Source organism: Myxine glutinosa, chromosome 13, assembly GCF_964187855.1.
Source record: "Myxine glutinosa chromosome 13, kmMyxGlut1.1, whole genome shotgun sequence".
Classification (NCBI taxonomy): domain Eukaryota; kingdom Metazoa; phylum Chordata; class Myxini; order Myxiniformes; family Myxinidae; genus Myxine; species Myxine glutinosa.
Genome location: NC_136273.1, coordinates 4,143,079 through 4,166,556, shown reverse-complemented (window position 1 = coordinate 4,166,556; position 23,478 = coordinate 4,143,079). Strand labels below are relative to the sequence as shown.

General features: G+C 43.4%; 1 protein-coding gene across 1 annotated transcript in view; it reads left to right on the top strand.

Annotated features, from left to right (window-relative positions):
- The window catches only part of LOC137438517 (uncharacterized), a 170,326-nt gene that overhangs the window by 121,611 nt on the left and 25,237 nt on the right, over positions 1–23,478 (top strand). Inside the window, exon 4 of the mRNA XM_078766957.1 lies at positions 2,818–2,951. Coding sequence (XP_078623083.1) covers positions 2,818–2,951 — 134 coding nt within the window. The remainder of the gene's footprint in view (positions 1–2,817; positions 2,952–23,478) is intronic.

The following is a 23,478-nucleotide window of genomic DNA, read 5'->3' as shown; positions in this document are numbered from 1 at the left end:
CCTCTGCTCCCTTGCCTCCCTATCGGCCCTCATTCCGTTCGTTGTTTCTTTTAGTTCCTTAGTCATTTGAACACCCATGTTGTTAATTTCCCTGTTGGATATGAGCCCCTGGGCATACATTTTGTTTTCTTCATCCCACTGGGTCAAAAATTTCAACAAATTTGCAAGAAATGGATCCCAGGCCGTTGGCACCGCGGGCTCGGCTGCCGCGCGCTCGTACGAGGCGCCTTTTTGCGCGCCTGATACCTCGTGCGCGAGAGCGCCATTTTGTGCACCTGATACCCCCTCAACCACATTGCCAATGTTGTCCTCCTCTCTTTCATCCACATACATTTCCCCGAGGCCCTGGGTCGATTCTACCCCGTCTATCTCTCCCACCGGCATCCCGTCGCCTTGACCAGCCATGGCGCGATTTCAAAATTCAGGTTTTGCTTAACACAAAACAAATTTCGGCAGCTCGTAATTTTGACCAAATTTTTTTTTTTTTCTCTATTCGTTTGTTTTTTTAAAAAATTTGGTCGGGCCTCGAATCCCACTCCCAGACACCAATTGTTATAGATCGCGGTTAGATGTTATAGACCGAGCGGTGGTGTAAGACCGCGACCTAACAAAACTCACCCGATTCACCCAGACTTTGGCCGTATCGCACCCCAGCTGCTCAATGAGGGAAAAGACGAAAACGACGCAATGCAAAGAGGAAAACGAAGGCAAAGAAAGGTTTGGAAATACGACTGAATTTATTGACTATTTACACACAAGCAAAAAGAAAGCAGTCACGTTTATTTACAAGCACATAAGACGCAGGTGACACAGGGAAAATACTAGCTTATACAGACTTAATTAACCCAGGACAGAACAAACAAAAGACGACTCACACGGGGAATTGCAGGAGGTGGATGGCTGGAGGTGAACGCTTGGTGGAGCCAACGCGGAGCTTGGTGGAGCTGAACGCTTGGTGGAGCCAACGCGGAGCTTGGTGGAGCTGAATGCTTGGTGGAGCCAACGCGGAGCTTGGTGGAGCTGAACGCTTGGTGGAGCCAACGCGGAGCTTGGTGGAGCTGAACGCTTGGTGGAGCCAACGCGGAGCTTGGGGGATTGGTGTGACGGGTTCTCTCTCCTTCCTTAGTCCCACCCAGTCCAACAACTTCCTCTCTTGCTTCAGGACTCTTTCTCTCTCTTTCTTGGTCCCTCACTCTTTACCACCGACTCCTCACCGCAACCAACGCAACCACTTGACCACCACCTCTCCTGACTGACTCTTCACCACTCTGCACTTGACGACCGACTCCCAACCAACTCAGACCAACTCAAAGTCCAACTCCAGGCCTTTCTGTCTTCTGCTCTCCTCTGTAAAAACGCATCTCCCTCTGGACACGCCCTTGCCTTGGGTTATATAGGCCCCCGCCCCTCAACCTTTGCGACCCTCCCCGATCGCTCTTCCTCCGCCCTCTCTAGCCGAACCCCTGGCTCATGGTTGGTCGAGTGGGGCTGGTTCACTCCTCCCCTCTCTGACGAGGTGGGGAAACGCCTTCCTTCCCCCAACCCTGCCTCGTGGTCAATGGCGGATGAAGGGAAAAAACCGACCAAAATGCGGAAGGCGCTTCAAATTGCAATTGACGGAAAGGGGGGAATGGAAGGGAATCTATCTCTTTCACTGGTGCAATGGAGTACTTTCAATTAATGGGAGACACAGCCTTATCCTAAAACACAGAATAAGAGATAACTATCAACAGGTATATTCTATTACTTGGCTGACGTGTATGCTTGTGGACTATGGGACGCCCTTTTGGTCTTTACACAGCTCCGGAGGCAGGAGGCACAGAATAAACAATAATCACAATAGTACAGCACACAATTAAAAAAAATATACAGTCCTCATATCCACAACAATACACAGGTATTCTTTGGTAATTGTTTTGTGCATTTGTTTGTGACATATTTGGTGGCCCCCTTCTACTCTGAGGTATTTGCCTGGTTCTTCATTGTCTAGCTCCTGTATTGTTGTCTTGATGTTGTCAGTTTTTGTTGGTCTACCTTGTATGATTGTGCACTTGGCGTACTTATCCAGGCCAAATTCCATTTGAATGTTGTCGGAGTCCTGTTTCACTAATTTAATTTGTTCCACCAATTTTTAGTCGTTCGGTACAAAGAGTTTTATATCATCCATGAACAGCAGATGTGTCACCTTTTTGTCTCTTTGGACATTCTCTTATTTGATGTCCGGGTGTATCCATGTTCTTGCTCATTCATGAGGTTGCTCAGTGGGCCCAGGGCCAGGCAAATCAGGTGGGGTGAAAGACTGTCTCCCTGGAAGATCCCGTGACATATCTTTCCTTCTGTTTGCTGTAATATCAATGGGGTATTCCAAATCTCCATTGCTTTCTCAATCAGTTGGATTATTTGGGGGTTGATCTTGCACTATTGCGTGTGTGTTTGTTAGAAATGTGAGGAACAGAAATGAAAAACGAGGTGTGTGTGTGTCGAAGTACTGTATGTCCATTATATTAATTGATGAATCATCAATATCAGACTATATTTACACACCCACCGACCAATGCTTTCAAGTTGACGAACCTGAACAGTTACCCAACAAGTTAACTAGATAGTTTTATGATCCAAATGTACTTTACACTAAAAGAAGAGTATTTATTAGTTGTTTCCTGTGTGTGTTTGAACCTCCAAATATACATTTGTACTGATGGACAAAGTACACCGTGACATGACAACAGTATGGAAGTTTGGTGCTGTTGGTCTTTACACAGTGTACTCTATAACCAGACATTGTCACCCCACAAACAACACCTTTTGTGTTGGCAGTGATGGCAGGTGCGAGTGCAGTGCTCGATTCTCGGAATCAAAGTGCAAATCCTGCACCAATGGAACCTTTGGACCCCTCGGACGTTGCCAGCCCTGTTTGTGCAACGGTCACACCCGAACGTGCAACACCAGCGGTCAGTTGTACTTGTACTAACCACCTGTCCGTTGTTCACCTGCTCGTTGTTCTCCGAGGTGACGTAAACGCGTTTTGGATGAAATACCGATCTCCCAGAAACTGTTCTGTTTATTCTCCTTCTTTTCTTTTTTAAACTTTGCTCAAACTCTGGTAATTATATTTATGACAAAAACATCCACAACATTACCTGTTCCTTTTGATACCTTAAACAAGCAATTCTTGAATAATTATTTAAATACTAGCCGAAACCCATGGAACATCCAAGGAATGGAGGATGTGGTGTATGGATAGAGTGTACCATTATGGATGGCATGGGGGATTTGCTTGTCCGAGTAAGAGTTAATAATAATAATAATAATGCATTTATTTTATATAGCGCTTTTCAGGAAGCCCAAAGACGCTTTGACAGAGTGCAAAACATAATGCATAGCAAAACATAGCAAAATGTTATAATGTTAGCAAAACAAAATGCATAGCAAACATTGCTTTAGCAAAAAATGTTAGCAAATGTTAGCAAAAAATGTTAGCAAAACAAAACAAAATAATGCATAGCAAAACAAAACATAGTTAGGAAGAAAGATGAGAATGAAGAGTGCGTATATGAACAACGATCGCCGACACCGGCACAAATGCATGCTCTGGATTGTCCACTCAGTGGACGGCTTGCTTTCGCCTTCGCCTGTCCAATCAGCGGACGGCTCGCTTCGCCTTCGCCCAGCAGACGCCAATACGATGGCGTCGTAAGATGGCGTCGTATCGGCAGTTAATCGGATGCTTTTGGGCCCCAACGTTGGCTAATTCCGATTTTTCGAGTATGGCTGTACGTGATAAACAAAGAGCGCGGTTCGTAGATCGTAAATCCATTAGTGCCGTGGGCATCGGGTCACTGGGTGCGGCGTAAAAGGGATAACAAAGTCGAGTCCTTACGCTATTATTATATAGATAATTGATATTCCCGCCTTCAACACCATTTGGATAAATTACAATTGATCACTTTTGATTGCGTTGTTACGTTTATGGCTTCTCGAGGGTAAAATAGTCAAATCTCGAGTAAAACGATAGTTATTTACACGTTTGTTCAGTTTCGTATGACGTCATGCAAATGTGGATAAATATGCGTTGTGAGTGTATTTGATCGATTATCATGTTAGTGGGGGGGCCAATGTTTTCCCGTTGAATTCAAATGTTAATTTGTGGACACTGGTTGGGTTGTCTTTAGGGATGATAGAAGTTGTAGAAAAAATATGTCTCCATTTTTTTCAAGTTCTTTATAGCGGCCATTTTGGATTATCAAAATGGCGTTTGTTGAAAACCGAAATTGTCATTATCTTGGCTTCTAAATGACCTAGAGTGTTAATTTTGGTGTCCAAATGTACATATTTGCGGATACTTAATCCAATAAACACACATTTATACACCTACATATGATCAAAAGGGTTCTTATGGCAGCCATCTTGGATTTTCACACACTTATGCCAACACATATATTTTTTTTTTTCCATCATTTTCACTTCTAAATCACATAAAGGCTGGACTTTAGTGTTCAAATGTACACTTATAATGTCTTTGTGCAATATTTTTAGTTGGCAGTGTTCATTGTTACATTGAAGGATCTCCATCCTCCTCATCATCAGTGTTATCGATTCCCATGGGGCGCTCCTGACCCGTGTTACCACACACCTCTTCATCTGCCCTACACATACACATCTCAGAACAGTTGAGATGCTGAGACCTGCATGAGCAGTGAGACATGCATTGGGTCTTCTTGCAGTTACATTTGATTAGATGTGTGATGGCAGCTGGGGCTGGAGGGTCCTTGGTTGTGATGGGCACCAGCTGATCTCCTTCTGCTCTCCATCCATGTTCTGTTGGTTGTGGAAGCTGGGGGTCCGGTACATCAGCCTGATGCCACACCATGGCCTGGAAATGTGCACGAGCAATGGCTTCATGTAAAGCTCCCCGTGTTGGTGGCAGCTTCTGTGCCTCTAGCTGTTTCTTGGTAAACAGTCTCCACCTCAGCTTGCCCACATCCACAACTGTAGTACGAGGCTCATACAGCTGGCATACAAATGCCTCAATGTCACTTTCTGTGTCAGCTCTCAGCTCCTCAGAGGCCCCAAGGTCATGAAACGCAGATACCACCTCAACAGAGCACCTATTGAGGGCTTGCCAACATGTGAGCTTTCCCTTGCCGGCAAACCGACCAGTCTGGTCTGCTCCCGTGAATGCATGGAATCCTGGTAGGGCTGCAGCCTTCCTGACACCAAGTTCATGTACTATTGGTTCCAGTGAGATTTGCCTCTTCTTGTTCCCCACACCCGTGATGAAGTATGTGTCTTTGCATAGTTCATGGTACCGGTGGAGTGCTAGGATGAATACATCAGTATCAGGTGACTGAATGTACAGCTGTGTTGCACCTCTTCGGACGGCATCTAGACTGTGAAGAAAGATCCTCGTATCAGCCTCCTCCTGGGAGCTACGGAGATGCTGTACATCCATGCAGTTGGAGAAGACATCCTGCCTTGAAGTGACGATGAAGACCTTGGTAGTCCCCTCAAAGTGACACAGAGCTTTCTTTGCCAGATAGACAGTTAGCTCATCTTTGGTGTTGGTGTGCGACAGGAACTGTTTTGCTGTCAGTTTCCCAATCGGGGTGCTGTCTTGAACGTGGTAAGCAGTGGGCGGCTTGCCACCTTGGCGCCTCTCCCGTGTGGCCTCTTTCAGTGAATTTGGCAGATCATATCGGTCAAACACGAGGTGGACTTCATCATACCCGTTGGTCTTGCAGTCCAGTGTTGCATTGAAATGGCCAGCCCACTGGGCACATGTTTTGACCCATTGTGGCTTACCCATTGCTTGCACTAATGCCATGCCGTCTATGACAGTCACCTTCTTGGGAGGGGGTGGAGTATGTTCAGGATTGTCGTCGTCTGGCTGCTGACCAGTGCCAGTTGACTTCTTGGGTAGATCTTCTAGGATGCCCATGAGCTTGCTTTTGTCTGTGCATGGTAGTAGTGTCCCAGCCATTGCAAAGAGGGTTCGTGGAAGCGCGGTGAATTCATATTGACCTATGGCATCCTTCAAGTTGATCTCTGGTCGTGAGCGGGCCACGATCAGCATGCGCGCAAACAGTGACCTGTCGTCTTTCAGCTCTACAACCTTGTCTGCCAGTTTGTGCTTGAAAGTAGCCACACTGTGTCCGTCGCAGAGTACGGCTTGGTGACATCTGGGTTTGACCGTGTCTTGAAGCTATACGTGGTACCTGTGGCAGATTGTTTGTTTGGTGCTTGGCAAGGAACAAAGTCTGGAGCAGTCAGAACCTTTAGTGAGCGGTGTCTGGCCTTTCGGTCATGTAGTGTCAGTGTTCTATGTTCATCTGTGGAGGGTGCATGTTCCCGTCGTTGGTAGAGTGCCCAGGCTGTAGCATGGAGTGTCCGCTTCCCATCAGGTGTGTCTTCATTGAAGTCACTGTTGTCCACTGCAAAGAAGACAAACGTCCCTATGCGCATGGTTCTTGGAAAGTATACACCCTGTTCTGTCGTAGACTCTATGACTGAGTTGGCCAGCTGTGTCTCCAACCGCAAGATCCGACTATAATCAACAGACAGACCGAACCCATGCAGGAAATCCAGAAGCTTCTTGTTTCTGGTGGACTGATGGACTACAATGGCAACGGCAAGCTGCTGTGGCCATTCTAAGCGATGGCGGAATGGTGCATCTGGCTCTTTGGGCTTGTACGTGACTTGGCGTTTTGACTTGTAGCCGTACATGATGTTCTGACTGATGGTTATAACATCTCGATGAATAGTGGCTGAGCGCATAGTCTCTGGCTCAATGCTCGTGGCTGGTCCTTCCAGTAGCCAGCGGAGGAAAGCATAGAGTACTTTGGGTACATGCTTTTCAGCATCATCAGTGTTCATTTCTCCTTCAAATTGCCATGGGTGCTTGTTCTGACAAGCAATGGCACTGCGGAGAACAGAGGCACTCTCAAACAGTTGTTCGATGTTTTTTTCATTTGTCTTCGTCATTGCATCTTCGACAGCTGCATCACGCACGGCAGTGGAGAATACACAGTCTGACTCGTTTCGACGTTTTGGTTTCATGAAGTGAACGTCATCAATGTGAGAGTTGATTTTCTCCTTCATGCCTTGGGTAGTAGGTGATGGGACATTGTGCACACCATTATTGTCAAGAATCCTGGAGTAAACCGACTTCAGGTCAGACATGTTGAGAATTTCACCAGCTTGGAGTAGAGAGCGAACAAGGCTGACAAACTCAATGTCTGTGGCTATTTTGATAACATTAGTTTCTTGCAGTATGTGTTCTTTGTCATCACTTGATGTCCCACTCTTGGGAGCACGTTGGACATTCTGCACCCAGCATGGGAGATGATACTTGACGTCGATCGCATGAGCATCATGTGCACTGATGGCAGCACTCAGCTGAACTTTCCACTTGTGGTTGCTGCCTTCTTCAACAGCTTTCTTCAGCTGTTTACCTGCGTTGAACGTGCATACAACATGTACACTTTCCTTAGTGACCTCTTGACAGAAGAAACAAAGGTCTCTGTTGAATGGAGTTGATGATGAACGTGTGAAGCGAAGAGTCTCGTCTTGCGTAGAACCTGAGGTACTTGCAGCGGCAGGTGCAGAAGAAGGACGTCCACACCTCTTATGAAGATGCTGGGTGTCGCCATGTTCGCAGGCTTTCTGGTGGCGAACTCTAGCACGCTCCAGGTGAGCAATGTTGCATGTAGATCCATAACATGCCCGGTGCCACTTTGCTTTATTGTTCCTCAAGTCAGTGGCAGTGAAACAGCTTAATCGTTCGCTGATCTGTTTGAAGTCGGCATCACCATATCGTGCCCTCTCCTGGATGAACTGGAGAAACTTTGCATATGAGCCCAGTGCTGGCTCAGTCACTAGTGCACCTTGGGGATCCTGGCACTGAATGCAAAGTGTGAAATCAGTTTCTTTCTTGGTTTTCTTGCTTTTTGGCTCCATCATAGCTCAGGGTCACGAATCTGGAACATACAAATAACAAATAACAATTAAGATAGATGTGCATTAAGTTAGATTTTGGACACTGGTTCGGCTGTGCCATAAAAACCTATTTTTATCCCTTGTAGGTTATTAAAGAAGGTTTCATTCAATTCTCTATCCCCAAAAATGTACAACTGGACACCAGAATCGAAACTCTAGGTCATTTAGAAGCCAAGATAATGGAATTTTACGTTTTCGACATCCGCCATTTTGAAAATCCAAAATGGCCGCCATAAAGAACTTGAAACAATTGGAGACATATTTTTTCTAGAACTTATATCATCCCTAAAGACAGCCCAACCAGTGTCCAAAAATTAACAAGCAATTTCACCGGGCATTTCAATCTGCTACATTGGCCCCCCCACTATGTGTTCATTTTTCATCTATCGAATCTTTCTCACCTTTATCTCTCAATCTTTCGCGCTTCTTTAGTGTTCGACACTCTCACCTGTTTTTTCACCTCTTGTGTCCTCAAACTCCTGAACCAGTTCAAACCACCAGGGTTAGCCGCCTTATGCCACCTTCATCGAGTTACCTTTGCCGGAATCGTGCCCATTTACAAAAGTCCGTTAAAACCCGGTTAAACTAGCCAGGATTACCTTCATCGTGGGGGTTTTTTTTTTTGTTTTTTTTTTGTATACAAGATCGAGGCTCGTGAAAGAGTGAATATTAATCACACACAAAGACAAACCGACACATAAAACATATAACATCGGGAGCGGTAGACAAGATGGGGAGAGAGGGGGAAGGACACAAACACAACATTTGAGAGCAGGGACCGAGAGACATGGAGACATCGAGAGATCTGAGAGAGGGCGAGGGCTTTGGGGGGGGGGGGCATGGGAAGGGGGCGGTGGGAGAGGTATAAAACATATGGACACTGCCAGGACTTCCAGGAAAGAAGTTGGAATTTCAAACAAGGTGGATCTGGGGTGAATTAGCGGGGGTAGAAAAGATCAAGGTTTTGGATGGGGGAAGATAAGAGATGGTGGTGAACAGCTGTTTTAAAGACCTGGAGGGAGGAGTGGGATTGAAGGGAGTGAGGGAGTTTGTTCCAGAGGCGGGAGAAAAGAGGAATGAAAGAGTGAAGGTGAGCAGAGAGCCGAGATTTCGGCAGTTTAACCATCAGAGGGTTGCTGGCAGATCTTGTGCGACCTGTAGGAATATTTGGGGGACAGAGCACAGAGAGAGCTGGGGGTGCAAGGCCGGAGAGGAGTCGGTAGAAGACAGAAAGACCACCTACCTGCCTGCGGTGAGTGAGTGAAAGGCCCTCAGAGATAGCTTCATCGCGGGAGATTCCAATAATTCTGAAAGCTTTGGTTTCAACAGCGTGAAGCCGAGCCAGGTGTGAGGCAGGAGCACCGGCCCATAGGGGAGAACAGTATTCCATTGAGCTGCGGATGAAAGCCTTGTATGTGGTGAGGAGCTCAGGTGTGCCGAGGAAGGACTTCGCACGACGGAGGATGCCCAGTCGGCGACTGGCTTTGGAGGCCAGCTTGGAAATGTGGTTTTCCCAAGAAAGATCATGGCAGATAGTGAGACCCAAAATCTTGAGCGACAGAACTTCTTGGAGAGGATTGTTGAGAAAGTAGATGGGAGGGTTGTCCAGTCGATCTTTTCGGAGAGACATAGTAAGAGTGTGAGATTTGTCAGGATTGAAAGACATGTTCCACTTGTTTGACCAGTCTGTGATTTTGTCCAGGTCTTCAGAGAGTGAGGAGGCAGCAGACTGCCGATCTGAGGGAAGAGGAATGGAGCGGCAGAGAGTGGAGTCATCAGCAAAGAGATAGAGAGGATTTTCGAGAGAGTCAGAGAGATCATTGATGAAGACCAGAAAAAGCACGGGGCCCAGAACACTGCCTTGGGGAACTCCAGCCTGAACAGGAAGAGGAGATGAGAGAAACCCATTCAGGGCCACACGTTGACGACGACTAGAGAGGAAGTCCGCCAGCCATGCGTGGAGATTTCCATGGATACCAAAGGAGGAGAGTTTGGTGAGCAGAGCGGGGTGCCAGACCATGTCGAAGGCACGTGATATGTCGAGGGAGACAGCTCTAATTTACTGTTTGGCATTGAGGACCTCCATCCATTGTTGAGACAGCAGAAGCAGCATGTCCAGAGTAGAATGACCTGGTCTGAAACCAAATTGATGATCAGAGATCAAGCCATTGGAGAAGAGGAAAGATTTCATATCCGAAGCAATGATGGATTCCATGACTTTGCTGATAATTGGGAGAAGGCTGATTGGTCTGTAGTTGCTAGGATCTGTTTTTGCACCTTTTTTGTGCAAAGCGGTGATGTTGGCTGATTTCCAAGCAGATGGCAGTTGACCTTGAGCAAAAGAGAGGGTGAAGAGAACAGAGAGAGGGTGAGATAGAGCAGCAGAGCAGGATTTTAGGACCCGTGGGCTGATGCCGTCGGGTCCAGTTGCAGAATCAGAGTCGAGGGTTGACAGAAACTTTTCCACCTTGTCAGGAGGAAAGGACACGGAGTCCAGGAGCAGCAGGGTACGACTGGGTATGGTGGGTACAGAGAGGGATGGGTTTGGGACACAAGATTTAGAGGCAAACACAGAGTTGAGGCATTCAGCTTTTTCACGTGCGGAGTCAGCTGTGTAGCCATTTGAGGTAAGGGAGGGGATGGAGGGGGAACAAACACCAGAAACGGATTTGACCAGACGCCACCAGGATTTGGAAGAGGGAGACAGATAAGAGAGTTCGGTCTTGAGAACGGAGAGATATTGTTTCCTGGCTCTCCTGAGGGTGGACACACACTTGTTTCGGGCTTTGTGAAAGGAAATGAGATTTCCTTCCGTTGGATTTGCTTTCCAGGAGACGAAGGCAAGTTGTTTCTGGGCAACAGCCTCACCACAAGATTCCGTGTACCATGGACGGGAGGAAGGGTATGACAACTGAAGACGAGATGGGATAAATCTGTGCATGAGAGAGAGCAATTTACTTTGGAAGAATTCCCAGGATGAGTTGATGTCAGAGGTGGTAGAGATGGGAGACCAGTCCAGATGATTGATGGCTGCTTGAAGACCGTGCCAGTTGGCCTGAGTGAAATGCCAGACTCGTTGACGCTGAGCAGGCTCCCTGAGGATGGTCAGAGAGATGTCCACTTTAACAAGGACCTTTGGTTGTTACCTTTGCCGGAATTGTGCCCATTTACACAAGTCCGTTAAAACCAAGTTAAACTAGCCAAGATTACCTTCATCCTGGGTTGTTACCTTTGCTGGAATCATGCCCATTTTTACATAAGTCCCTTAAAACCAAGTTAAACTAGCCAAGATTACCTTCATCGTAGGTTGAGTTACCTTTGCTGGAATCATGCCCATTTTTACATGAGTCCCTTAAAACCAAGTTAAACTAGCCAAGTTTACCTTCATCGTGGGTTGAGTTACCTTTGCTGGAATCGTGCCCATTTACACAAGTCCCTTAAAACCAAGTTAAACTAGCCAAGATTACCTTCATCGTGGGTTGTTACCTTTGCTGGAATCATGCCCATTTTTACATAAGTCCCTTAAAACCAAGTTAAACTAGCCAAGATTACCTTCATCGTAGGTTGAGTTACCTTTGCTGGAATCATGCCCATTTTTACATGAGTCCCTTAAAACCAAGTTAAACTAGCCAGGTTTACCTTCATCGTGGGTTGAGTTACCTTTGCCGGAATCGTGCCCATTTTTTACATAAGTCCCCTAAAACAGGGTTAAACTAGCCAAGATTACCTTCATCGTGGGTTGTTACCTTTGCTGGAATGATGCCCATTTTTACATGAGTCCCTTAAAACCAAGTTAAACTAGCCAAGATTACCTTCATCGTGGGTTCAGTTACCTTTGCCGGAATCGTGCCCATTTTTACATAAGTCCCCTAAAACAGGGTTAAACTAGCCAAGATTACCTTCATCGTAGGTTGAGTTACCTTTGCTGGAATCATGCCCATTTTTACATGAGTCCCTTAAAACCAAGTTAAACTAGCCAGGTTTACCTTCATCGTAGGTTGAGTTACCTTTGCCGGAATCGTGCCCATTTTTTACATAAGTCCCCTAAAACAGGGTTAAACTAGCCAAGATTACCTTCATCGTGGGTTGTTACCTTTGCTGGAATGATGCCCATTTTTACATGAATCCCTTAAAACCAAGTTAAACTAGCCAAGATTACCTTCATCGTAGGTTGTTACCTTTGCTGGAATCGTGCCCATTTACACAAGTCCCTTAAAACCAAGTTAAACTAGCCAAGATTACCTTCACCGTAGGTTGAGTTACCTTTGCTGGAATCATGCCCATTTTTACATGAGTCCCTTAAAACCAAGTTAAACTAGCCAAGTTTACCTTCATCGTGGGTTGAGTTACCTTTGCCGGAATCGTGCCCATTTTTACATAAGTCCCCAAAAACAGGGTTAAACTAGCCAAGATTACCTTCATCGTGGGTTGTTACCTTTGCTGGAATGATGCCCATTTTTACATGAGTCCCTGAGTCCCTTAAAACCAAGTTAAACGAGCCAAGATTACCTTCATCGCGGGTTGACTTACCTTTGCCGGAATCGTGCCCATTTTTACACAAGTCCCTTAAAACCAAGTTATACTAGCCAAGATTACCTTCATCGTGGGTTGAGTTACCTTTGCCGGAATCGTGCCCATTTTTGCATAAGACCTTTAAAACCGTGTTAAACCTGCGAAGATTAGCAAGCCACACCGGGGACAGAAACTGATCAAGGGAACAACAAGCCCCATCCTGCCTCAGACCAGTCCACGAAGGAGATCGACCAGAGCAGACTGAAAGTGTAATTCTAAAGGGTAATTCTAAAGTGTGATTGTAAAGGGTAATTCTAAAGTGTGATTCTAAAGGGTACTTCTAAAGGCTAATTCTAAAGTGTGATTCTAAAGTATGATTGTAAAGGGTAATTCTAAAGTGTAATTTTAAAGTGTAATTCAAAAGGGTAATTCTAAAGGGTAATTCTAAAGTGTAATTTTAAAGTGTAATTCTAAAAGGTAATTCTAAAGTGTGGTTCTAAAGTGTGATTCTAAAGTGTGATTGGAAAGGGTAATTCTAAAAGGTAATTCTAAAGTGTGATTCTAAAGTGTGATTCTAAAGTGTGATTGTAAAGGGTAATTCTAAAGTGTGATTGGAAAGGGTAATTCTAAAGTGTGATTTTAAAGTGTGACTCCAAAGGATGATTCTTAAGTGTGATTCTAAAGTGTAATTCTAAAGTGTGATTCTGAAGGGTAATACTAAAGTATGATTCTAAAGGGTAATTGAAAAAGGTTAAATCAAAAGGTAATTCTTATGGGTTCGAAAGGGTGATTCTAAAGGATGATTCTCAAGTGTGATTCTAAAGTGTGATTCCAAAGTATGATTATAAAGTGTGATTATAAAGTGTGATTCCAAAGGATGATTCTTAAGTGTGATTCTAAAGTGTGATTCTGAAGGGTAATTCCAAAGTGCGATTCCAAAGGGTAATTGAAAAAGGTTAAATCAAAAGTGTAATTTTTATGGGTTCGAAACGGTGATTCTGAAGGGTGATTCTAAAGTGTGATTCTAAAGTGTGGTTCTAAAGGATGATTCTAAAGGATGATTCTAAAGTGTGATTATAAAGTGTGATTATAAAGTGTGATTATAAAGTGTGATTCTGAAGGATGATTCTGAAGTGTGATTCCAAACTGTGATTCTGAAGTGTGATTCTAAAGTGTGATTCTAAAGGGAAATTCTAAAGGGTAATTCTAAAGTGTGATTCTAAAGGGTAATTCTACAGGGTAATTCTAAAGTGTGATTCTAAAGGGTAATTCTAAAGTGTCATTCTGAAGGGTGATTCTGAAGGGTGATTCTCAAGTGTGATTCCAAAGTGTGATTCCAAAGTGTGATTCCAAAGTGTGATTCTAAAGTGTGATTATAAAGTGTGATTCCAAAGGATGATTCTTAAGTGTGATTCTAAAGTGTGATTCTGAAGGGTAATTCCAAAGTGCGATTCCAAAGGGTAATTGAAAAAGGTTAAATCAAAAGTGTAATTTTTATGGGTTCGAAAGGGTGATTCTGAAGGGTGATTCTAAAGTGTGATTCTAAAGTGTGGTTCTAAAGGATGATTCTAAAGGATGATTCTTAAGTGGGAGGGGTTGGAGACGGTGGGAGGGATTTTCGAAGCTCCACACGGTCTCCACGTTTTTCGAAGTTAAGTCTGTTCACAATTGTATTTTGTCGAAACTGTATTTGTCTTTCGGGGTGTGAAGTTATTGTGTGCAACTTTGGTTGTTTCTCGGTGTTTATCTTTCATAAATTGATCGTCTGTTTGCCGTGTCGTGTCTTGAGGCCTTGTACAGTGTGCACTGTACAACCTTGAGGCTTTGTTTTTCTCTCAGCGGTCCGTCGTTTGTGATCCAATAACTTTCGTTCTCTGTATTCCCAGGCTTTTCACCCATAGCCTACTTCCTTGTGTAAATCTCAACTCAAAAAACAAAACAAAACAAAAAAAAAACATTTCCTTCTCTGTTCTCATTCGTTTATTCATTCTTATTCGTTCGTTCGTTCTTCGACCACGTGTTTCTCCCCCATTTCCCCAGATAGTTTTCACTCATTAACCTTCAATGTTTACACTTTCCCCTCAAGTTATGTATTCCGTCATATTTTATAACACCTTTTTCTTCTTCTTCTTTAAAAGGCTGCTTTCGACTTGCTCACCAAATCAATTCATCCCAAAAAAAATATCCATCTCCTATAGTGCCTTTTTTCTACATTCCCTAAACTCTCCTGCACTCCATCCTCCATCCAGCGTCCTTAAACGTATTTTTAACTCGAAGGTCACAAGAAACTCATTTTGCAATAAATGTTCGTTTCCCATAAATCGTACACTTTCAAAAATCCAATCTCACCCCTCCCCTCCAAATCTTCCCCATAACCCCTCCCCTCCAAATCTTCCCCATCACCCCTCCCCTCCAAATCTTCCCCATCACCCATCCCTTTCAAATCTCCCCCCTTGCCCCCTCCCTCCTAAACTACCCCCTCACCCCTCCCCGCCAAGACGCCCCCTCGCCCCTCCCCTCCTAGACTCCTGCCTCACCCCTCCCCTCCAAATCTCCCCCATATCCCATCCCTTTCAAATCCCTCCCCTTGTCCCTTCCCTCCCAAACTCCCCCCTCACCCCTCCCCTTCAAATCTCCCCACCCTCATTGCTTCTCAATTTCCCCCCTCTCTCTCCCCCTCCTCAAAGCGTCCTCCCCGCTTCTTCCCCCTTCAAACTCTCACCTCCATCTCCCCCAACCTTCTGCCTCGCTCTTCCCCCTCCTCAAATAACACCTCATTGTGGCTCACCCAATCACCATCAAACCTTTTGTCCGCCCCATCCTTCCCTTTCTCCGAGCTATTCTGAAATCTCTGACACACCTTCAACAGCTCTCCCTATCTCTTCCACCTCTTCCACATCTTACCCTACCCCTCCTCCCCCCTGTTCTGTATCTGATGCTCCCCCTTCCTCTTCATTAACGGTATGGACCTCAAACATCCGGGGCCTTCGTTCAAACTTAACTGATCTCTCCATACAGGTTGCTTCTGTCAAACCAGACGTGATCTGCTTAACAGAAACTTTCCTCCTTTATGATGTCTCTGATTCCATAGTATCTCTCCCGGGCTACTCCCTCCTCCGGTATGATAGACCTGAGCCTCGTCCTGGAGGCGGGGTTGCTATCTTTATCAAAAACTCTCTTCCTCACTCACCCTGCACTGCACTCTCTCCACCTCACCCCCAGGAATACCTCTGGCTACGGCTTCCCCTTCGCTCCCACCTCTTGTTCATATGTGTGTTGTACCGTCCACCAAACAGTGATGACTCCATCTACATCTCGCTGTCTGATGATATGGACCAACTTCTATCTACTCATCCCAACTCTCTCTTCCTCATATGTGGTGATTTCAATTGTCACCATGCCAGTTGGCTGGGTGTGGGTACCTCTCTCACCAGCCATGGCTCTTCAGCAAAGGACTTCTGCGACTCACTGGGACTGACACAATCTGTCAATTTCCCGACCCGGATCTCAGTCAACGGAACATCTTCTCTTCTGGACTTGGTTATGACTAACTTCCCTGAAAATGTCTGCTGCTCTTCTTCTGCTCCGATCGGATCATCTGATCATGTCCTTGTTAAAGTGGACATCTCTCTGACCATCCTCAGGGAGCCTGCTCAGCGTCGACGAGTCTGGCATTTCACTCAGGCCAACTGGCACGGTCTTCAAGCAGCCATCAATCATCTGGACTGGTCTCCCATCTCTACCACCTCTGACATCAACTCATCCTGGGAAGTCTTCCAAAGTAAATTGCTCTCTCTCATGCACAGATTTATCCCATCTCGTCTTCAGTTGTCATACCCTTCCTCCCGTCCATGGTACACGGAATCTTGTGGTGAGGCTGTTGCCCAGAAACAACTTGCCTTCGTCTCCTGGAAAGCAAATCCAACGGAAGGAAATCTCATTTCCTTTCACAAAGCCCGAAACAAGTGTGTGTCCACCCTCAGGAGAGCCAGGAAACAATATCTCTCCGTTCTCAAGACCGAACTCTCTTATCTGTCTCCCTCTTCCAAATCCTGGTGGCGTCTGGTCAAATCCGTTTCTGGTGTTTGTTCCCCCTCCATCCCCTCCCTTACCTCAAACGGCTACACAGCTGACTCCGCACGTGAAAAAGCTGAATGCCTCAACTCTGTGTTTGCCTCTAAATCTTGTGTCCCAAACCCATCCCTCTCTGTACCCACCATACCCAGTCGTACCCTGCTGCTCCTGGACTCCGTGTCCTTTCCTCCTGACAAGGTGGAAACGTTTCTGTCAACCCTCGACTCTGATTCTGCAACTGGACCCGACGGCATCAGCCCACGGGTCCTAAAATCCTGCTCTGCTGCTCTATCTCACCCTCTCTCTGTTCTCTTCACCCTCTCTTTTGCTCAAGGTCAACTGCCATCTGCTTGGAAATCAGCCAACATCACCGCTTTGCACAAAAAAGGTGCAAAAACAGATCCTAGCAACTACAGACCAATCAGCCTTCTCCCAATTATCAGCAAAGTCATGGAATCCATCATTGCTTCGGATATGAAATCTTTCCTCTTCTCCAATGGCTTGATCTCTGATCATCAATTTGGTTTCAGACCAGGTCACTCTACTCTGGACATGCTGCTTCTGCTGTCTCAACAATGGATGGAGGTCCTCAATGCCAAACAGGAAATTAGAGCTGTCTCCCTCGACATATCACGTGCCTTCGACACGGTCTGGCACCCCGCTCTGCTCACCAAACTCTCCTCCTTTGGTATCCATGGAAATCTCCACGCATGGCTGGCGGACTTCCTCTCTAGTCGTCGTCAACGTGTGGCCCTGAATGGGTTTCTCTCATCTCCTCTTCCTGTTCAGGCTGGAGTTCCCCAAGGCAGTGTTCTGGGCCCCGTGCTTTTTCTGGTCTTCATCAATGATCTCTCTGACTCTCTCGAAAATCCTCTCTATCTCTTTGCTGATGACTCCACTCTCTGCCGCTCCATTCCTCTTCCCTCAGATCGGCAGTCTGCTGCCTCCTCACTCTCTGAAGACCTGGACAAAATCACAGACTGGTCAAACAAGTGGAACATGTCTTTCAATCCTGACAAATCTCACACTCTTACTATGTCTCTCCGAAAAGATCGACTGGACAACCCTCCCATCTACTTTCTCAACAATCCTCTCCAAGAAGTTCTGTCGCTCAAGATTTTGGGTCTCACTATCTGCCATGATCTTTCTTGGGAAAACCACATTTCCAAGCTGGCCTCCAAAGCCAGTCGCCGACTGGGCATCCTCCGTCGTGCGAAGTCCTTCCTCGGCACACCTGAGCTCCTCACCACATACAAGGCTTTCATCCGCAGCTCAATGGAATACTGTTCTCCCCTATGGGCCGGTGCTCCTGCCTCACACCTAGCTCGGCTTCACGCTGTTGAAACCAAAGCTTTCAGAATTATTGGAATCTCCCGCGATGAGGCTATCTCTGAGGGCCTTTCACTCACTCACCGCAGGCAGGTAGGTGGTCTTTCTGTCTTCTACCGACTCCTCTCCGGCCTTGCACCCCCAGCTCTCTCTGTGCTCTGTCCCCCAAATATTCCTACAGGTCGCACAAGATCTGCCAGCAACCCTCTGATGGTTAAACTGCCGAAATCTCGGCTCTCTGCTCACCTTCACTCTTTCATTCCTCTTTTCTCCCGCCTCTGGAACAAACTCCCTCACTCCCTTCAATCCCACTCCTCCCTCCAGGTCTTTAAAACAGCTGTTCACCACCATCTCTTATCTTCCCCCATCCGAAACCTTGATCTTTTCTACCCCCCCCTAATTCACCCCAGATCCACCTTGTTTGAAATTCCAACTTCTTTCCTGGAAGTCCTGGCAGTGTCCATATGTTTTATACCTCTCCCACCGCCCCCTTCCCATGCCCCCCCCCCCAAAGCCCTCGCCCTCTCTCAGATCTCTCGATGTCTCCATGTCTCTCGGTCCCTGCTATCAAATGTTGTGTTTGTGTCCTTCCCCCTCTCTCCCCATCTTGTCTACCGCTCCCGATGTTATATGTTTTATGTGTCGGTTTGTCTTTCTGTGTGATTAATGTTCGCTCTTTCATGAGCCTCGATCTTGTATACAAAAAAAAAAGAAAAAAAAAAGTGATTATAAAGTGTGATTATAAAGTGTGATTCTGAAGGATGATTCTGAAGTGTGATTCCAAACTGTGATTCTGAAGTGTGATTCTAAAGTGTGATTCTAAAGGGAAATTCTAAAGGGTAATTCTAAAGTGTGATTCTAAAGGGTAATTCTACAGGGTAATTCTAAAGTGTGATTCTAAAGGGTAATTCTAAAGTGTGATTCTGAAGGGTGATTCTGAAGGGTGATTCTAAAGTGTGATTCTGAAGGGTGATTCCAAAGTGTGATTCTAAAGGGTAATTCTTAAGGGTGATTCTAAATGGTAATTCTTAAGGGTAATTCTGAAGTGTGATTCTAAAGTGTGATTCTTAAGGGTAATTCTAAAAGGTAATTCTAACGGGTGATTCTAAAGGGTATTCTGAAGTGTGATTCTGAAGGGTAATTCCAAAGTTTGATTCTAAAGGGTAATTCTAAAGTGTGATTCTAAAGTGTGATTTTAAAGGGTAATTCTAAAGTGTGATATTTAAAGGGTAATTCTAAAGTGTGATTCTAAAGTGTGATTCTGAAGGGTAATTCTGAAGGGTAATTCTAAAGTGTGATTCTAAAGTGTGATTTTAAAGGGTAATTCTAAAGTGTGATTCCAAAGTGTAATTCTGAAGGGTAATTCTGAAGGGTAATTCTGAAGTGTGATTCTAAAGGGTGATTCTAAAGTGTGATTCTTAAAGGGTAATTCTAAAGTGTGATTCTGAAGGGTACTTCTAAAGGGTAATTGAAAAGGTTAAATCTAAAGGGTAATTCTTGTAGGTTCTAATGGGTGATTCTGAAGGGTGATTCCAAAGTGTGATTCCAAAGTATGATTCTGAAGGGTAATTCTAAAGTGCGATTCTAAAGAGTAATTCTAAAGTGTGATTCTGAAGGGTAATTCTAAAGTGATTCTAAAGTGTGATTCTGAAGGGTAATTCCAAAGTGTGATTCTAAAGGGTAATTGAAAAAGGTTAAATCAAAAGTGTAATTTTTATGGGTTCGAAAGGGTGATTCTGAAGGGTGATTCTAAAGTGTGATTCTAAAGTGTGGTTCTAAAGTGTGATTCTAAAGGATGATTCTAAAGGATGATTCTAAAGTGTGATTATAAAGTGTGATGATAAAGTGTGATTATAAAGTGTGATTCTGAAGGATGATTCTGAAGTGTGATTCCAAACTGTGATTCTGAAGGGTGATTCGGAAGTGTGATTCTAAAGTGTGATTCTAAAGGGAAATTCTAAAGGGTAATTCTAAAGTGTGATTCTAAAGGGTAATTCTAAAGTGTGATTCTGAAGGGTAATTCTAAAGTGTGATTCTAAAGTGTGATTTTAAAGGGTAATTCTAAAGTGTGATTCCAAAGTGTAATTCTGAAGGGTAATTCTGAAGGGTAATTCTGAAGTGTGATTCTCAAGGGTAATTCTAAAGTGTGATTCTTCAAGTGTGATTCTAAAGTGTGATTCTGAAGGGTACTTCTAAAGGGTAATTCAAAAGGTTACATCTAAAGGGTAATTCTTGTAGGTTCTAATGGGTGATTCTGAAGGGTGATTCCAAAGTATGATTCTGAAGGGTAATTCTAAAGTGCGATTCTAAAGGGTAATTCTAAAGTGTGATTCTGAAGGGTGATTCTAAAGTGATTGTAAAGGGTAATTCTAAAGTGTGATTGTAAAGGGTAATTCTAAAGTGTGATTGGAAAGGGTAATTCTAAAGTGTGATTCTAAAGTGTGATTCCAAAGGATGATTCTTAAGTGTGATTCTAAAGTGTAATTCTAAAGTGTGATTCTGAAGGGTAATACTAAAGTGTGATTCTAAAGGGTAATTGAAAAAGGTTAAATCAAAAGGGTAATTCTTATGGGTTCGAAAGGGTGATTCTAAAGGATGATTCTAAAGTGTGATTCTAAAGTGTGATTCCAAAGTGTGATTCCAAAGTGTGATTCTAAAGTGTGATTATAAAGTGTGATTCCAAAGTGCGATTCCAAAGGGTAATTGAAAAAGGTTAAATCAAAAGTGTAATTTTTATGGGTTCGAAAGGGTGATTCTGAAGGGTGATTCTAAAGTGTGATTCTAAAGTGTGGTTCTAAAGGATGATTCTAAAGTGTGATTATAAAGTGTGATTATAAAGTGTGATTATAAAGTGTGATTCTGAAGGATGATTCTGAAGTGTGATTCCAAACTGTGATTCTGAAGTGTGATTCTTAAGGGAAATTCTAAAGGGTAATTCTAAAGTGTGATTCTAAAGGGTAATTCTACAGGGTAATTCTAAAGTGTGATTCTAAAGGGTAATTCTAAAGGGTGATTCTGAAGGGTGATTCTGAAGTGTGATTCTGAAGGGTGATTCCAAAGTGTGATTCTAAAGGGTGATTCTAAAAGGTAACTCTTAAGGGTAATTCTAAAAGGTAATTCTAAAGGGTGATTCTAAAGGGTATTCTGAAGTGTGATTCTGAAGGGTAATTCTAAAGTTTGATTCTAAAGGGTAATTCTAAAGTGTGATTCTAAAGTGTGATTTTAAAGGGTAATTCTAAAGTGTGATATTTAAAGGGTAATTCGAAAGTGTGATTCTAAAGTGTGATTCTGAAGGGTACTTCTAAAGGGTAATTGAAAAGGTTAAATCTAAAGGGTAATTCTTGTAGGTTCTAATGGGTGATTCTGAAGGGTGATTCCAAAGTGTGATTCCAAAGTATGATTCTGAAGGGTAATTCTAAAGTGCGATTCTAAAGGGTAATTCTAAAGTGTGATTCTGAAGGGTAATTCTAAAGTGATTCTAAAGTGTGATTCTGAAGGGTAATTCCAAAGTGTGATTCTAAAGTGTAATTGAAAAAGGTTAAATCAAAAGTGTAATTTTTATGGGTTCGAAAGAGTGATTCTGAAGGGTGATTCTAAAGTGTGATTCTAAAGTGTGGTTCTAAAGTGTGATTCTAAAGTGTGATTCTAAAGGATGATTCTAAAGGATGATTCTAAAGTGTGATTACAAAGTGTGATTATAAAGTGTGATTCTGAAGGATGATTCTGAAGTGTGAATCCAAACTGTGATTCTGAAGGGTGATTCGGAAGTGCGATTCTAAAGTGTGATTCTAAAGGGAAATTCTACAGGGTAATTCTAAAGTGTGATTCTAAAGGGTAATTCTAAAGTGTGATTCTGAAGGGTAATTCTAAAGTGTGATTCTAAAGTGTGATTTTAAAGGGTAATTCTAAAGTGTGATTCCAAAGTGTAATTCTGAAGGGTAATTCTGAAGTGTGATTCTCAAGGGTAATTCTAAAGTGTGATTCTTAAAGTGTGATTCTAAAGTGTGATTCTGAAGGGTACTTCTAAAGGGTAATTGAAAAGGTTAAATCTAAAGGGTAATTCTTGTAGATTCTAATGGGTGATTCTGAAGGGTGATTCCAAAGTGTGATTCTAAAGTATGATTCTGAAGGGTAATTCTAAAGTGCGATTCTAAAGGGTAATTCTAAAGTGTGATTCTGAAGGGTGATTCTGAAGGGTAATTCTAAAGTGATTGTAAAGGGTGATTCTAAAGTGTGATTCTGAAGGGTACTTCTAAAGGGTAATTGAAAACGTTAAATCTAAAGTGTAATTCTCATCGGTTCTAATGGGTGATTGCAAAGTGTGATTCTGAAGTGTGAATCTAAAAGGTAATTCTCAAGTGTGATTCTAAAGTGTGATTCTAAAGTGTGATTCTGAAGGGTAATCCTAAAAGGTAATACTAAAGGGTGATTCTAAAGGGTAATTCTAAAGTGTAATTCGAAAGGGTAATTCTACAGTGTGATTCTAAAGTGTGATTGTAAAGGGTAATTCTAAAGTGTAATTCCAAATGGTAATTCTAAAGTGTGATTGTAAAGGGTAATTCTAAAGTGTGATTGTAAAGGGTGATTCTAAAGTGTGATTCTAAAGGGTAATTCTAAAGTGTGATTCTAAAGGATGATTCTGAAGGGTAATTCTAAAGTGTGATTCTAAAGTGTGATTCCAAAGTGTAATTCTAAAGTGTGATTCTGAAGGGTAATTCTAAAGTGTGATTGTAAAGGGTAATTCTAAAGTGTGATTGTAAAGGGTAATTCTAAAGTGTGATTGTAAAGGGTAATTCTAAAGTGTGATTGTAAAGGGTAATTCTAAAGTGTGATTGTAAAGGGTAATTCTAAAGTGTGATTGTAAAGGGTAATTCTAAAGTGTGATTGTAAAGGGTAATTCTAAAGTGTGATTGTAAAGGGTAATTCTAAAGTGTGATTGTAAAGCGTAATTCTAAAGTGTGATTGCAAAGGGTAATTCTGAAGTGTGATTCTGAAGGGTAATTCTAAAGTGTAATTCTAAACTGTGATTGTAAAGGGTAATTCTAAAGTGTGATTGTAAAGGGTAATTCTAAAGTGTGATTCTGAAGGGTAATTCTAAAGTGTGATTCTGAAGGGTAATTCTAAAGTGTAATTCTAAAGTGTGATTGTAAAGGGTAATTCTACAGTGTGATTCTAAAGTGTAATTCTAAAGTGTGATTGTAAAGGGTAATTCTAAAGTGTGATTGTAAAGGGTAATTCTAAAGTGTGATTGTAAAGGGTAATTCTAAAGTGTAATTCTAAAGTGTGATTGTAAAGGGTGATTGTAATGGGTAATTCTAAAGTGTGATTGTAAAGGGTAATTCTAAAGTGTGATTGTGAAGGGTAATTCTAAAGTGTGATTCTGAAGGGTAATTCTAAAGTGTAATTCTAAAGTGTAATTCTAAAGTGTGATTGTAAAGGGTAATTCTACAGTGTGATTCTGAAGTGTAATTCTAAAGTGTGATTGTAAAGGGTAATTCTGAAGCGTGATTCTAAAGGGTAATTCTAAAGTGTGATTGCAAAGGGTAATTCAAAAGGGTAATTGAAAAG